At 43.0% G+C, this 16800-nt stretch overlaps 1 protein-coding gene across 32 annotated transcripts in view; it reads right to left on the reverse strand.

Moving 5' to 3' along the window:
* GREB1L (GREB1 like retinoic acid receptor coactivator) overlaps window positions 1-16800 on the reverse strand; it is a 158037-nt gene that overhangs the window by 8405 nt on the left and 132832 nt on the right. For all 32 annotated transcript variants that reach the window (XM_083748188.1, XM_083748189.1, XM_083748184.1 and 29 more), the window contains 11 exons: window positions 16243-16582; window positions 12453-12568; window positions 10721-10965; window positions 8484-9037; window positions 7562-7664; window positions 6761-6916; window positions 6475-6614; window positions 4678-4839; window positions 2985-3189; window positions 1921-2086; window positions 1228-1455 (listed from right to left, as the gene is read on the reverse strand). In XM_083748188.1, coding sequence (XP_083604314.1) covers window positions 1228-1455; window positions 1921-2086; window positions 2985-3189; window positions 4678-4839; window positions 6475-6614; window positions 6761-6916; window positions 7562-7664; window positions 8484-9037; window positions 10721-10965; window positions 12453-12568; window positions 16243-16582 — 2415 coding nt within the window. The remainder of the gene's footprint in view (window positions 1-1227; window positions 1456-1920; window positions 2087-2984; window positions 3190-4677; window positions 4840-6474; window positions 6615-6760; window positions 6917-7561; window positions 7665-8483; window positions 9038-10720; window positions 10966-12452; window positions 12569-16242; window positions 16583-16800) is intronic.

Below are 16800 nucleotides of genomic sequence, written 5' to 3' on the forward strand. Positions count from 1 at the left end.
CCTCATGAATGGCCTTTGCAGTCACACATATAGATGGCTCACCTGACTAGTGACCTGGAATTTCTTAAAGGCAACAGCACACACTATATGTATTCCCCTCCCCTACCAGGTGGTAGCCTGAGACAAGAGAGGATTTTTATAGGAGGAAGGAATAACACGCTTTTGTCTCAGGTTACCACCTGGACGCTGCCCAATATGGAAAGTGGGAAGAATGGAGAAAGGGACAGCACCACAGAAGCATGTCTGCAGGAGTTAAATTCACTCTTTTCTTGAAAAAATAGAATTTCTGCACTAATATATTTATATTTAATGTATTACATCTAAAGCCCAATTTTCCTCCATTCAACTCAAGTCTACATACATAGTTCTTTATCCTTCCCTTTTATCTTCAGGCCAAGAGACAGTGACTGGTACTACCTATATGGCTGAGTGGGGATTTGAAAGTGGGCCTCCCCATGGCTCCCCACAGACCATGCTGTGAGCCTGCCATTTACAGGGAAATAGCTTAAATCAAGGCTTTAGAGTAACCATATTTCTGAATGTGTCTGTATAGGGCCAAATCAATAAAAAATCATATTCATAGCAGCCAGAGGCTGCTCTTTCAGTTACCAGTTGTTCTGTACCTTCAGGTTCTAAATAGGTCAAACAAACATATTAAGACACTTGGCTAATCAGCCTAAGGCACATGTGCAAACTGTCCTTGATATGGTATTTTAAAATGTCATTATCTGTGCTCTTAGAAAACTCCTATTTCAGTGGGGATTGTGCTGGGAAAGGTCTCAAAGACTGTACTCTCTGGTCCAACTGGAGTCCCACTAAAATGCCCTAAATGAAACAAAACAACACACACACACACACACACACACACACACAGCCGCCTCCATTTCTTGTTGGTTTCATATACAAGTGGTGGCCATTTCCATCCCTGCCTCCTGCCACCCCAACCCATTCTCCCCTTCCCTTCCCCGTTCCGCCTTTGCTTTGACCTCGTTTTGCCTTCTTCCACGCACTGCTCATCTCATGTCAATTGTACACACCTAAAATGGTCGACGCCTGTATTATTTTCAATCTAGTGTTCAAGCCACCAACTTGTATATGGCAGAAATACAATCTCAGAAATAACTTAGCTTATTTTCTTTACTGGGTTGGCTTCCTTTAAGCCTCACTGACACCTGTACATTCAAAACTAGTGTAGCATCTGACAGCAAAAGGGTTGCATTTTCCTACCTGTTTAGATCATATTGCACATTTTGGGTCAGGTCTACGTTGAGTAGTATAAAGTCATGTATGTGGCACCTGGAGAAAGGAGCTTTGGGAGCTCTGAAATTCAGTTTGCTGTTCCATTTCTGAATGCCCAGTATTCCATAATGGACAATTTTTGGTGTGGCTTCAATGTGCTGTAGAACGCTCTTCAGAGACACATTTTTACTCGTTGATCCTTGATCCATGGACTGACTATGAAACGCAAAATATCTTTTATTGTACTGCATCAGAACTCCACTCAGAGGAACAAATTATGACCAAACAATCTGACTCTACTGCAGCTTTGTACCTCACACAGGGTTGTTTGGAAATTATTGTGCTTGCTTTAAGAGATACTAGGCTGCATGGAATGATCAGTCTTATCATACTCTTTGTCTCTTTTTCATATTGCTCAAAAAACTAGGTCTAGAACGTAGAAATACTAGATATATTAAAAGTACAGAGCAGTGTTCCAAATCAAATCAGCAAGAAACACACATGCTATCCAGTTACACGTGTGAGAAGGGGTAGCTTAGCCATGCTGCTGCTGGGCTTATCTCAACATCACCCAACACTGCTGCCCCGTCAAAGCATGAATACTGCGTGAAGGGGCTAATAGTGTAGTGATCCAAGATTCTGCTATAGTTCCTAGTCTCTAATTTTGAGACACTGACTTACCTGAACTGTTCTTGGATGACATGGCTGTTCCATAAGACACAAGAGTCATCCATAACCACAATGAATGGCCAGACACACTGACGCTTGACTCCTAGCTCCTCCAAGCGATTTCTCTCCAGCTCCAAGTTATGGTAAGAAAGCTCTTTAATAAGGAATCTGGCAGCACCTGAAAACATGTAGCATAGAACGTTACCATTTGGGGGGAAACAGAGACCTCAGAGACAGTATGGAGAATGGCTTTTATGAATGCTAAGGGGTAGGAATCAAATGGAATTATGCTGTATGAAATGGTCCAAAGACAGACTTTGAAGCTAGGGCTAATTGGAAACTGGCCAACTGGCCAATGAGTGTTGGCTGCAGTCAATCATGTCTTCTAAGGTCAAAGAACCATCATACGGCATGGCATTGAAGAGGAAGTCACCATGCTAGGTCCACTAAATTCTAAAGCATTGCCAAAGCTTTAGCTATACTAATATATTTAAACAGTATTCGAATCTCTGAAAATATTCAGTGAAGCTGAATTATGGGATCTTATTCTTCATGTAGTCATGAATGAAACTGGGAGGCCCAAGATGAACCTAGAAGAGTGGCCGGATTTTACTTCCAGATTTCTGGAATGAGCATTCTGCACAATTTCAGTTCTCCTAATGAAGCTCACAAGCTGAGCTTTAGTCAGTCACTATCTCTCAGCCTAAACTACCTCGCAGAGTTGTTGTGGGGATAAAATGGAGAAGCTGGGGTGGGGGGCAGGAGGAGAAGTACTGTCAACAAACACCAAATACCCAATGTGAGCAAGACCATCTTAGATGTGTCCATTAACATGCCATAGAGAACAGTACATGTAAGTAAAATTGTAGTGGAAATCAAAGAGAATAAAGGGAGGGAGGGAGGGAGGGAAAGTGCCTGCATGTGCATAGATAAGAAAAGAATTATAAACAACAAAGAAATCTCTTCACTACTTACACATTTAATGCTAACTGGATACTGCTCCATATAATTATGTTTCCATGTCATTAACTGGTATGTTTAGAATCAAAAAGTTATAGGACTATATAAATGCTTACCAACTCCAGCATTGTTGAACATTCCTGGCAGAACCAGCATGATGTGGTTGGGCCAATATTTGCGGTAAAGTGGCATTTCATATTCCTTCACCACAAGCAGATGGAGGTGGCTGATGCCATCCATAGCATGATATAGATTCAAGAGACCATGCTCATGGCGTCCACTTGAAGGAGTGAAAATAGGACTCTTTACTGCATTCATGTTCTGTTAGCAGCACAGGAGAAAAGAAGAGTTCATATATGTTGGGCACAACACGTCTCTCTTTGTTTCTGAGGTGATATACCCAACTTTCTTGTAGGGAGAACATACACACTGCTAGACCAAACTTTGCCAAATTTACAGAAATTAATTACTCCAACTGACTTCTATAGGAAACATTGATGGGTCTGCTAAGGCTGGGTAAAAAAAAAAAAATTAGCCCGTTCCCTAAACTCTGCAGGCTGCAACATAACTGAGAGAAAGTTGTTTTGCTCTCACTTCGTGCTTTCAATTAAAACGAAGTAGCTTGCTTTAATGACAACTAAGGAGAACCACAGCATTCTGTAAAGGAATGACAATCAATAACATTTGAGGCGTGTGTGGGTGTAGGTGTGGGTGTGAAAATTGTCATACTGATAAGCCTTTGCTAACATTAATAATAGTTTTCACTTGCAGCTGACATCTTACGTCAAAAAGAAGTGTTTTTTTACAAAGCCCAGTGTTGAACTATGGAAGATGTAGTGGTGGCTTTAAAAGGGGATTAGAGAAATAGATAGAGATTAAGGTTGTCAATGACTACTAGTTATGATGAGCATGTTCTACCACCAGTCAGAGGCAGCATGCCACTGACTGCTAGTCACTGGGGAATAACAGCAGGAGAGAGCTATTGCCCTCATATCCTGCTTATGGGTTTCCCACAGGCATCTAGTTGGGCACATGCTGGACTAGGTAAGGTTCTCAGTGCTCCAAACCACAGTCTGGAAGCTTAGAAACAGGTGCTGGGCTTGCAAGCTCCCTTATCTGTCCTCTTTATCCCTTCTAGACATGGGCCTCCTCTTCCCTTTCCTGGTTTGCATCCTCTGGTTTCTCATAATGAAATCCAAATTAGACACGCTATGCTTAGAGCTAACAGGAATTACTTCCATACATTGATGTATAGTTTAAAGTGGCTTTGGGGTCAATTTTGTTTACTATTAACCAGAATTTTCCTAATTTGGATGTCACAACAAACTATGGTCATGCAAACTAGGAAATGAAATGGAATCCATGCATGAGAAATTGTAAGAGAATGTCCATGAGCTAAGAGCATATTCCTAATCTTCCAAAACGCAGTTTGGGGCATTGGGAATGTGGCATATGAATTCATCCATGAAGCCAAAGATTGTTAATATATATATAATATACAATTCACGGCAGAACAACAAGCAGAAGATCAGCAAGCTTCTAACAATATGCAGCAAGAGTGAGGGGTGTGGATTCACTTGAGCACTTCTTGTAGCTTCCTTGGGTTGTGGTAACTCTACTGATGTGAAGACCTAGTCATCCATGGCCCATAGTAACTCAAGGCTTACTTTATGGCCAGAGAAGCTTGTGATTCTTGAGGGTGAGGAGCAATGTAGAGGAGAACTAACTTCAGACTCTAGATCAGTTTCTCAGAGCTGAGCTATGCTACAACAGGGTGTGTTTTACATAGCTAAGACAGATTTCACCCACCTTATCAGATACAAGAGGAAGCCGCATGCTTTCCAAATGCTTGCCCTGCTTGCTGAAGACAAAATAGCTCTCTTTGGATTTGGGAATGATAAAATGAAGCTGGATCTCTTCTCCTAACATTGAGGATGAGAATGTAAATGCATGTAGGGTGGAGTCAGACATCTGCATGCAAGGAAGAGAAAGAAATTGTAACCCACTAGAGAGGCCACATGCCAATGCATTTCAACAAGTGTGGGCAACATAGTTGTATAAATCTTGCACAGAAAGTAATCTACTAAGTCTACGAACACAGCTACAGTGGCTCAGTCTTCTACAGTTTTATTATTTGCAAGGTTACAGTATAGGGCATTTGTCATTCTCACTTCTTACATCTGGCTGCTTTAAAACTCCTGTCGTTTAGGACAAGTTGGTTACTTTACACATTGTCTTTACTCATTGTTGAATACTAACGGAAAAAGAGAAGCACCACCAAGTTTTCTGAACTGAAGAAGGTTTTTTGTAAATGTTGCAGAGCAGATGGGCAAGGAAGCCAATGGGCAAGGTACACCTTACACCTCTTGCACTGCATGTGTGCGGTTATGTGTGCCATGGCAGAATAATACATCTTACAGCTGAACAGATGGATCGGGTCCCAGAACACAATTCAGCAAAACTGCGTGCCCTTTAAAGGGCAAATCTACAATGTTATGTTGATTTTAAACCATTATGCATCATAGCTTCTCCTAAAGAATCCCACAATTTGGGATTTGGTAAAGCATTAAGGCATTTCTGCTTGATCAGATCTCTTTATCTCGCCCTCTTAACTCTCCCAGAGCTACCCTCCTGTGTCACACCCCTCTTTAGTCCTGCTGGAATGTGCCTGATAAGGCTTCTTGCTTACCTGGATGGAGGACAGAGGAAGATTTGAGTGTGATGGAATGTCAGGGGTGCTTCCCAGCCAGAGGAATGTACATGGCAGATAGTTAACTCTTTAGTGTCCAAGATAACACATACAGTTGCTCCTAAAGTTCTAGAACTCCCCACCACCACCAATCTAGCATCTGGGCAGCAATTCCCAGCCCTGTGTTCCATGAAGCAGTTGCAGCAAGAGGGGACCACGCCCCCACGACCAGTTTATGTACCTCCCCCTGATGGGCTGCGTGCATGCAGCCAGAGACACTGCCTGCGTGGCAATGTCCTCTGCTCACCCCTTTTCAATCCTCTCCTGGTTCTGGGAGACAGTGGTGCAGAAAAGGGTGCGGAAGCACCTGGCCCTTCACTTGCCTGACCTGCCTCTTTCTCCTCTTCTTCTGACCCAACCTGTGCTCCACCTTCCAGCTCTGGAGCTTCCCCTGCCTCCGACCCTTGCCTTGTGGCTGGAACAGTTCCCCATAAATCACTGACTCCCTCTTCCGAGTCATACTCCAGCCCTCCTTCAGCCCTGGTGCACACTCGTCTGTGTTGTCAGTCCCTGACACAGAACTAGCCTACCAGACGAAGGAAAAACCCACATTTATTGTGCTGCCTATACTTGCCTCTGGTTCTGCCTACCCCTGGAGCATGTGGCCCTTGGGAGGCTGCCTTAGAATGGGGTGTGGACCTCAGGCTGGAAAAAGGTTCCCCACCCCTTGTACTAGAAGCATTATTGTCTTCTACTCTGAAAGAGTGATCTGGAGCAAAGGTTGGCAGAAGGTAGATCAGAAGGTCCACCAGCAGATCTCTGGGTGCTTTTCAGCAGATCTGTAAAGGTTTCTAACTTGTTCCCAAGATAAAATGAACGATTGTTAATGTGGTTGTGTGACTTGAAGCCCTGCGTACCGGAGCTGAAGGGTTTATGTCCATATATTGATGGCACTGTTCACAGTGATGGAAAGTATTGTAAGCTGCATACTTTGTCAACATCATAGACACAGTAGCCCGCTTTCTGTGTTCCTCAGCTTTGGTTTCTTTGCTTGGTTCTGTGGACGGAGACAATGAAGGAACAAAGGCAATGACATTCCTGCTATTTATTTAAATGTTCACAACAGAACTGAAAGATCAATTGCTTTCTAAAATGTTTCAAATGGCTAGGAAGAAGAAAGCAGCAAAATCAGTTTTCACTTGCCTTGTTTTATTCTTTGTAGCTGGTTTGTATATACCAGACTCATGAGGAAATATTTAGGATCATGCACACTGAGGTCAAAAGGCATTTTGCTGATTATTTCAACATCAGGCCACTGATCATTGCTAGGCTGGACAATTTCTTTGTCCTCTGTATGACCTGAAAAAGGAATTTTATGAATACTGATACCTAATAAAATCTTACTATTTATACAGTACTTTTACACTACCTAAGTTCTCCAGGCACATCAACACACATTTCAGTATGTTGTTGTCACAACTGCTCTAACAACAACTTAAAACTCGCTCCCATTTTTACAGATGAAGGTCTGGTCCTAAGAGGTTGCATGCACATTCCATCTTTACAGCACATTCAAAGCACATTCTTTCCCTCACAGAGTTATAATCCCCAGCAACCTAAACAAACTAGATAGTAGCTTTCCTAGGAGTAAAACAGGGCCAAGATGTTAGAATAGTTTAAAAACCCCAGAGTTTGGGCAGTTCAACTTAGCAACTTTGAAAGCTAGGCAATTGTGTCAAAAATATTCTTTAAAGTTACATTATGTACATTATGATGATCATTATGATGATCAAGGAGAATGCAAGTCTAACAAACTCATGTATTTCTAGTCCAATTTCCACTCATTTGTACAAATTGCAGAATGCACAGAAAAGTATACATTTCCTACAAAAGGTACACAAAACTTTGATAGCAGTATTTTAAAAAATAATAATCCCTCTTCCCAGGGCACTCTGAAAGCTTCACCCCTTACACAAGAAATTCTAATTGGACCTTAGTACTTACTAGTATTAATATCTTCCTCATCATACACATCCACTTCCAACAACCTGATCAGCATGCGAAAGAGAATTCGTAGGAACTGCAAGTAAGAACCAGTTTTCCCAACCTAAACAAAGAGGGGAGGAAACTCTCAGAAAAATGTATAATCGGAGAAGTATTTTTGTCTGCTATGAACTTTCATTTGAAGATCTGCTAAAGTGGCCCAGCATGGCTCAACAACCATCACCAGTCACTATGCAGTTTAAGTCCCCATTTTTGTATTTGTCCTTTTGCAGAGAGAGCATTATGTGATCTTATGTCACATAATGCAACACCATCTTATTGTGATCAAAGGGAAAAGAATTAGAATTAGATAGATATCTAATTCAAGAAGGCTGTACTTCTGCAGCAACGCCGATACAGCAATACTGTGATACAATATTGGCCCAGTTCACAGTAAACCAGTTGGTGGCTTACCATAAAGGAAGCTTACTGGGCTGTTTTGTCTCGCTATCACCTGCTTGAGGAGGAAACAAGCCATGATGCTTGGGGCTTAGCATTACATTTGAACCAGGAATCATAGTTTGTTTCACTCCAACAAACCACTGTAAGTAAATCTAGAGCAAACCTTTGCTGCAATGATCACACTAATAGTTACTTTGCTCAGGAGCAAAGTAAGGTCATATGCTACTGATATCAAGTCAACCCCCAGATTTGCTCTCACTTTCCAAAGTGTTCTATGCAGTGGTTTGCAGGATTATGCAAGCATAATAAGGAAGCATGGGAGAAAAACAGTTGACTTCTCTTACCGGCATGCTTGTGTGTATCCTAACACACCTTTCTATACCCTAAAGCCTAGCCCTTCTGAGCTGCTAAAACATTTTGACCCACCCCTAATGACCCTGAAATTTGAGAGCTGCCACAACAGTCCCAAAGAGGACATTACCTGCGGAGGTCCCGTTAGAAGCAGCCGCCGTGGGTGAAAGTTCCTGCCGCTGGTGGTATCTCCATGATTATTGTAGTCTACATGGTGCTGCCGAGCTGCAGTCCACTGCCTGTAGTACAAAGACTGCTCTTCACTGGCCATATCCTTGTGTATCAAAGGCCTCAGAGAGCTCACCCAAGACACATCGGCATGAGGCAAGAGAGAAGAGGAGAAGGGATGCTGCCCACTCTTCTGTGCACCAAGAAGGCAGTAGGCGGCTTTGGATAAGATCACAGTCCGGGGCAAGGACACCCGCAAAGCCTTGCCTTCTTTCACAGACTGGCCCGGCCACCGGAATGACTGGCTGACGGAGGAGGTTGCTGCTGACAGTTTAGAAGTGGTGCTGCTTGCTACCTGGTTGCCAAGAGAGTCACATTCTTGTTTCAAGGTCTCCCCGGCAGCAAATCCTTCATCAACTGAACTCTGGGCCACATTCTGGAAGTTCAGGGGTGGCGGCAGCTTCTGAGACTTGTCTGTAGCACTGGAGGAGCTCACACCATTTTCTGCTATAGAACCTGAAAGAAAGAAAGAAACTGAAAAACACTCAGTAAGCTAGAGTGCAGAATGTCACACACGTTTTCTGCCTTACAAGATTTATACAGTCATACCTCTGTTTACAGATGCTTCAGGTTGCGTTTTTTCAGGTTATGGACCAGCCAAAACCCAGAAGTACCAGAACGGGTTACTTCCAGGTTTCGGGGGTCACGCATGTGCAGAAGCGCCTAATCGCAACCCGCGCGTGCACAGACACACTGCTGCGGGTTGAGAACGTGCATCCCCCACGGATCACGTTCGCAACCCGAGTGTCCAGTGTACTGTAAATGACTTCATTCTGTTTATGGACACCACAAAAACGCAGGAGATGAAACGGTTGGTGAGTTAGTGAATTAGATCTAACCAGCCAGACCTTCTTCTGCTACAAATCTGAGAATTCTCATTTAAAAGTCTGATGACTGGCTGAAGTGTTAACGGGTGTGGCTGGCCCTATCACTGTATTCCTGCCTGTCTTGACACAGGCAACAACCTATAGGGTCTAACTCTGACAGATGAGCAGGACTGACTGATGGCACTTGGGAAGCCTTGAGGCAACATACACTTTTTTTGCCCACGTTGTCTGATTTAAAACCACACAGGTAAAAACGGGCCACCTGGCGTTACTATGCCCCATCCACCTATCAAACTCATCCCTCAAACTCATGGAGATTAGAATCCAAGCATGCTGGCTCCCTACCCCTGTGTTAAACCATGCTTTGGCGATATGTCCAAAGTATCTTTAATCTGCTCCTGATTATGATTAAAGGGATAGCCCACATTTGTCATTAACTGACCATAGTTAAAGGGTTCAAATGTCTCCATGAGTCCAGAAAGGAGCATCCTACCACACACAGATTCTCCTGTTTTTATATAGCACTATGATGGGAAAAGCCATTACATCAATCCTGGTACGACTGCACTGGCTGCCAATTTGTTTCAAGTCCAAACTGGTTTTGACCTATAAAGCATTAAGCAGTTTCAGGACCATAATGCCTCAACAACCACCTCTCTCCATATGAACCTAACCAGACTCTGCGATCATAATCTGAGGCCCTTCTTTGTGTGCCTCCTCCACCAGAGGCCCGTAACATGAGAATGGGCCTTTTCTGCAGTGGCTCCCCACCTGTGGAATACTCTCTCCAGGATGGTGTGGCTGGTGCCTTCATTAAATACCTTTCAGAAGCAAGCAAACATGCTCCTCTTCAACCAGGCCTTGGGCTACTTAACATCCTATGCCCTTTTAAATATGTTTGCAGAAGGGGTTGGGGAGAAGGGGGTTATTATTTTGTGTTTTGTTTCTTCTTGTTTTTATTATGTAGTTTGTGTTTTTAGCTTGTATTTTTAATGTTGTGAACCCCCCTGAGCTCTACAGATGATTGGTGGTATACAAATCAAATCAAATCAATCAATAAATAAAGGTCTGATTTTACATCACTTCCTTTCCACTTCCCCTCTATACCATCTTCCCCTTGTCCTCCTTCCCACTCTGAGATCTATGCCTCATTCCCATTCTTCTATTTTCTCTTATAAAAACTGAAATTGCTTCTTACATTCCTGCTTGCTTAACTGCTGACTATTCAGCACCTCCACAAAGTCCAATGTCTAAGAAAAAGGACACTCATTCCCAAGCAAGGACCGTATGGAATGGTAAATACACAGCCAACCTGAAGTTCCAGTCACAGCACTGCTGTTACTCTGAGGTCTCTCCAAGTCAATCAGCAGCTCATCCGTATCATTCTCACTGACACTGGCCTTTTCCTGCTCCTTTTCACTAAGGTCTAGAGCTACAATGGGTCCTCGGATTGCTTCCTTTGAAACATAGCAGCATGCCAGGCCCACTTCTTGTTCTAAGGCAGTGCGAGTTAAATAGCTTGAGTCAATCAGCCGAAGATCACAATATTTCAGGGATCTGGAAAATCAATATATAAGGATTTAACAAGGGGTGCATTATTGCATTATTATTATTTCAATAAAACATTTTGGGCTGTGGTTTAAGCAATACGCATGCACTCTGAAGTGCATCAATAACCTGTACTGGAAAAAAGGAGATGCAGTTTTTAGTTCACAAGAAACATACTGCTTCCTCAAGTTACACTAGAAAGCAGATGACTGGAATGCGGGAACGAGGGAATCCATAGAACTATGGGATGGAGTCTTCATTTGATCTTTTATATTTGGAAAAAGCTGCTGTTTCGGTCTTTTACTTTCTGATTTGACACAGCAAAATGTTTCCCCCTTTCTTGGTACCAACCCCCCTGGCCTCAAGAAAGCCAGTGTGGTGTAGTGGTTAAGAGCGGTAGACTCGTAATCTGGGGAATCGGGTTTGCGTCTCCGCTCCTCCACATGCAGCTGCTGGGTGACCTTGGGCCAGTCACACTCCTCTGAAGTCTCTCAGCCTCACTCACCTCACAGAGTGTTTGTTGTGGGGGAGGAAGGGAAAAGAGATTGTGAGCCGCTTTGAGACTCCTTCAGGTAGTGATAAAGCGGGATATCAAATCCAAACTCTTCTTCAAGGCCCCAGTGTTGGCCTGAGGAGGACTCCAATTCAGATGGCACTCCAATAGCCCCACTTGAGGAAGAGCCCTTAGCACCCTCCTTCTACACTGCCCCAGCTTGAGGATGTGGCTCTTCCATAATTCCCAGAGTCTGGGAATGATTCCGTTGCAGCTTCTCATGCTCCACAACCACACAAATCGGAATGTAAAAGACCAAAACAGCAGCTTTTTCAAATATAAAAGTATGCAATCATGGTAATCAAACCCTCATATCAAAAGTAGAAAACCAAACTTAATTAACAGGAGCAGAACAACGGTTTGCAAAACTTCAACATAAAGCTTTGGCTATGGAGTCAAAACCTTCATATACATTATAGTCTGTGTTTAAAAGCCTGACTGTGTCTATCCATGTATCCTGTGGCCTGCAGAAGAAGTAGCAATGAATAGTGGAGCCTCAGCCAGGCCAGGTGAATCAGGACCCTGGTCTTTTCCCAGGCTGAGAGTTATCTAAAGCCTTAAGGCTAGCATGCCCCTGTTGAATTTTTTAAAACCGTTGTTCTGCTCCTGTTAATCAAGTGTGATTTTCTACTTTTGATATCAGTGTTTTATTACCATGATTGCATACTGCCCTGATAACTCTGCTGAAAAGCAGAATAAATGCTTTTAAATAAAATAATTGTGAAACCATTGAAATGAATAAGCAAATAAATAATTGAAATATTAATTTCAGTCAAGAACACATATTTTCTCAATGAGATTGTGCATTTTACAATGAGGGTGTGCGAGAGACTAAAAAAGTGTTACCTTCGCAGATAGTCACGTAAAATAAGTGGTTAGAAGTTATGCATATATCTTAAGATGCTTTTGAAATAACATTTGCACTGTAGAATTCGGAGCATACCTGGGAAACGTTTCCCCTAGCGGATCCTTGCCAGTTAAAACAACAATGCAAGGCAGACCTTCTAAATCCTGGTAAGTATGAGGAAGCCAATCCTCTCGCTCATTTCCTCTCCAGGCCTGTGAGAAAAGAACAAGAAAGCTTGGGATCCATTGCATACGTATCCAAATTAAGTCATTCTCAGAGGCTAGCTGAATGCTGACAGGTTTGTTGCATCTCTCTGAAGGACACCAGACTTGCAAAGCTCATTTTTTCTGGGATGACAGCAAGCCAGATTGGACTGTGGCTTTGTGGTGTAGGTTAACCCTTTGCTGCAGTCCCAGCTGGAATGGGGGAGGGAGGAAGCTGTGTGTGCTATTCATTTTATGAATAGCTGGCATGGGTGAGGAGCAATTCCTTTTAAAAAAAATTATTCATTTTTATCTTTAACAATTATCATCACAAATAAATCATAATCATGCATACACATGATTCTCTGAATAACTGGACTTCCCTCCACCTCTCCATGGTTTCCATCATTATTCTTTTCCAACTGCATCTTAAAATGTTCACCATACTTTCTTACTACAGTGGTACCTTGGTTCTCGAACTTAATCCTTTCCAGGAGTCCGTTTGACTCCCGAAACTGTTCAAAAACCAAGGCGCAGCTTCCGAATGGCTGCAGGAGCTTCCTGCACTCAAGCGGAAGCCCCGTCGGACATTCGGCTTCCGAAAAACGCTCACAAACTGGAACACTTACTTCCGGGTTTGTGGCGTTCGGGAGCTGATATGTTCGAGAACTAAGCTGTTCGAGTACCAAGGTACCACTGCCTATGAATTAAGCAGTAGACCACTTTCTTTCCTTGCAATTCAATGTGTTTAAAGCTGTATTGTGCTTCATTACCTGTTCCAAATAACTGGGCAAGTTTTATTTGATATTTTGCTGCAAGAATGTACATTTTTATTTTTGAAATTTCCTGATTAAAACAATCCATATCTGCATTTCCTCCTTCTCTGCTTGCTGAAGTATACGTGGCTTTGGAACTGTACAGTATTTTCAAGGAAATAACAAAATGCAGGACTCTCTCTGTCACATACTCTGTCCCAAGACACACCCCTCACCATCCCTAATTTATACCCTTGAGTGGTTTTGCCTGGCTGGAATGTGTCCTTGAATTCTGATCATGCTTCTTACTTGCCTGGATAGAGGATAGAGTAGGATGAGGGATGCGTGCTTGTGAAGGAAACAGGCTATTCTGCAAAGGTAAAATTCAATTCACTTTACTCCAGGCCCTGCCTGCATATGGTCTCAAGAAGGTTTCTCCAGAAGGTGGCCCTCAGCTTCCCTTCCCCTACTATAATGGCTAACATTTGCAGCTAAAGAATCTAACCATGACCATCTGAATGAAGAGCAGAAGTTGGGGGAAAACTAGGCTTTATTTCACCCAGTTTGGCACCCCCACAACATGCATTTGTGTACACACATACACACACACACACACACACACACACACACAGGCTTGGAGCCTCAATGGTGTCCCGCTGGAGCATTGACCTGGGGCAAAAAACCTGGCAAGCCCCCCAACCCACTCCGTAGCTACGGCTCTGAGCAGAACATATACTTTCAAATAAGAAGCAGAAACACAGCACAAACCAACAACACCCAGTGGTCATTAAAAATGAGGTGGAGTCTCTATCAAGGGTGTTTATCTTAAGAAAAGCTGTCTTGAACATGTGTGCACAGTAAGGAAGAAACTTTCCACAACAGCTTCCCCTCTACTGTTTGCTGCTCTCTATCCAATGTTTTTTTTACCTCTGCCTCCCTCATACATATTCTGCACACGAGTATTTTCGTTCGATGCAAAAGAATAGGTCAGAAATTAAAATACTTCAGTGGATAAGTGAGTCAATATGGGGCTCGGCTTTTTGGTAGTTTCCACTGTGAAAAGGCCTGTGACTAATTCCTTTCTCTGACCTGGGGCAGAAGCCATTTCTTCTATTAGAGATCTACTTCCTTTCTCCACACAATTCAGCCTCTGGTGCTATGCATAACTGGAAATAATATAGTTATGTGCAGCACATAACTGGAAATAATACAAATTGGGCTGTGCCCACTGGGGGAACTCACAAAGCTCCCTGCTCAAGAGCACACCACAAGCTTCTATTATTCTGCTCCATTGGCTGTGCTCAGATGTATGAACTAAAATACAGTGGTACCTCGGGTTTCAAACTTAATTCGTTCCAGAGGTCCATTCTTAACTCAAAACAGTTCTTAACATGAGGTACCACTTTCGCTATTGGGGCCTCCTACTGCTGCCGCTGCCGCTGCCTCCGCTGTGCAATTTCTGTTCTCATCCTGAGGTAAAGTTCTTAACCAGAGGTACTCCTTCCAGGTTAGCGAAGTCTGTAAGCCGAAGTGTTTGTAACCCGAAGCGTTTGTAACCCAAGGTACCACTGCATAATCATCCTGAAGGGCATGTATGTAACAGCAGGTTATCTGTCTCAAGTGCAGGCTGATGCATCACTTGAGACTGAAATGAGAGGGAAAGACATGAATAGGAGTTTTGGCTGCCAAATCACAGACTACATTATCTTCAAACTGGCTTCTTCCCTAGTGATAAATTGATAATCCATCCACTCTTTGTACCTCATTACTTGCGAACAGAGCATTTTGTTCTTCAGTGTTTTAAACACTGAATTATTTTGTTTTTAACAGAAAAAGTAAGTTGCATAATGCTACTTGTTATGAACAGAAAGCTGCATGATGCATTCTGTTCTACTAAGAGTTTGATCCAATGAATGTCTACAAAAAGCTGTTACAGCACCAGCACTCGTACCAATGCAAGCTAGTTAGCAGTCCAGTTTGCACATAGCACTAAGCTAAGTGATGACATAGCACAAACGAGAAGGCTCCCAGTACTGCAGTCACTGACTTCCTCTCCAGACTTCGTTGCTACTGCTCCATTATTATTTATTGACTTTATATACCACCCTATGCCCGGAGGTCTCAGCAGTTCACAGAATAAAATCAAAATAATAAAAACCACATAATACACACGGCCCACACACCCCTTCCTCTGCCACTGTTTGCACTAAGCCAGACAGAGGCAAACTCAGCCCTCCAGATTTTTGGGATTACAACTCCCATGATCCCTAGCCCAGTGGTCAGGGTCGAGGTTGCCTATGCCTGCACTAAGCCATGGTTTGGCTTAATGTTATGTGCAAATAGGGTCAGTATCCTATTCCCAATACTGTGCCCTATCTGTACAATGGGTCTTCATGTTTGTAAGTTAACATTAGATTTTGTGTCTGCAACTGTGCAAGAGTACACAGCAGGGGAAGATCCTTGACTCTGTCACTATTTGTTGACTCTTGTCCACCATATCCCCTTTCTCCCCATGTTACTTCTCCCAAGACTTTCCATGGTCTCCTTTGCTAGCACAGTCTCATTTTGCAAAATCCTGAATGTTTTGATGTCTCAGCAAGTCCATGTTTGACATAATAGCTGAAAACACCAGCAACTATGTATTTTTTTTCTTTGCAAGTGGACTGTATGAAATCATTCACCAATGACTTTCACATGAGTTCAATGGTAACGGGTCTGTTTTTGCTTACTCAGAACATTGTAAAGCACGGTACAGTAAGGCAGTATCTGAATGAGTGAATCCGGTCAAAAGTAGCTTATTACATTGTCTCTTCTCCATGGGAAATTTAAACACACATCAACAAATGACCATGAGTACACTTATTGCATGCAAACCTGTAAGTTCTATGTAATATGTAACAAAAAAGCAAACAAGCCACCTAAGCTAACCTTTAATCGCTTCACAAAGTGCTTGGCAACAGTAAGTTCTGAAGCTGGGTTCCCCAAGATGATCTCAAACCGATACTGGAGGCCTAGTTTATCTCGAGCTTCTTGCAGCCTCTCTTTTGCCAGCATTGCCAGCTGCACAGAGGGAATCCTGATGACAAGCATGTGGCCACGGCCATTCTTATCCTTGCCGGGTGCAGTGATGATGTCATCCATTATGCTGAGAGTCTCAGGTGTGCTGTGGTCCCTGAGGGAGGCCATGGTGGTGAGGGCCATCAGTGCTTCCAAATACTGCTGAATAAGCAGATAGCAGCGAATCACCATGCTGTGCAGCCTGGGGTACCTTGAAAAGAGCACAGCTTAGTTTTAATTAGTCAAGTTAGTATGTGCTGGGTCCAAACATCAGACAAAAGAAAAGGAAGAGGCATAGCCTGGGACTCTTAAAAGTATTCTCATTTTAATTATATGATTAATCGTATAAGCGCTGTGTTTGCATACATTTCTAGACTGCTAGCAGAATTATATACAGACCCTAAACATCACAGTCTAATCCAATCCAAT

This window comes from Podarcis gaigeae, assembly GCF_964106915.1.
Source record: "Podarcis gaigeae genome assembly, chromosome: 7".
NCBI classification, from domain to species: Eukaryota; Metazoa; Chordata; class Lepidosauria; order Squamata; family Lacertidae; genus Podarcis; species Podarcis gaigeae.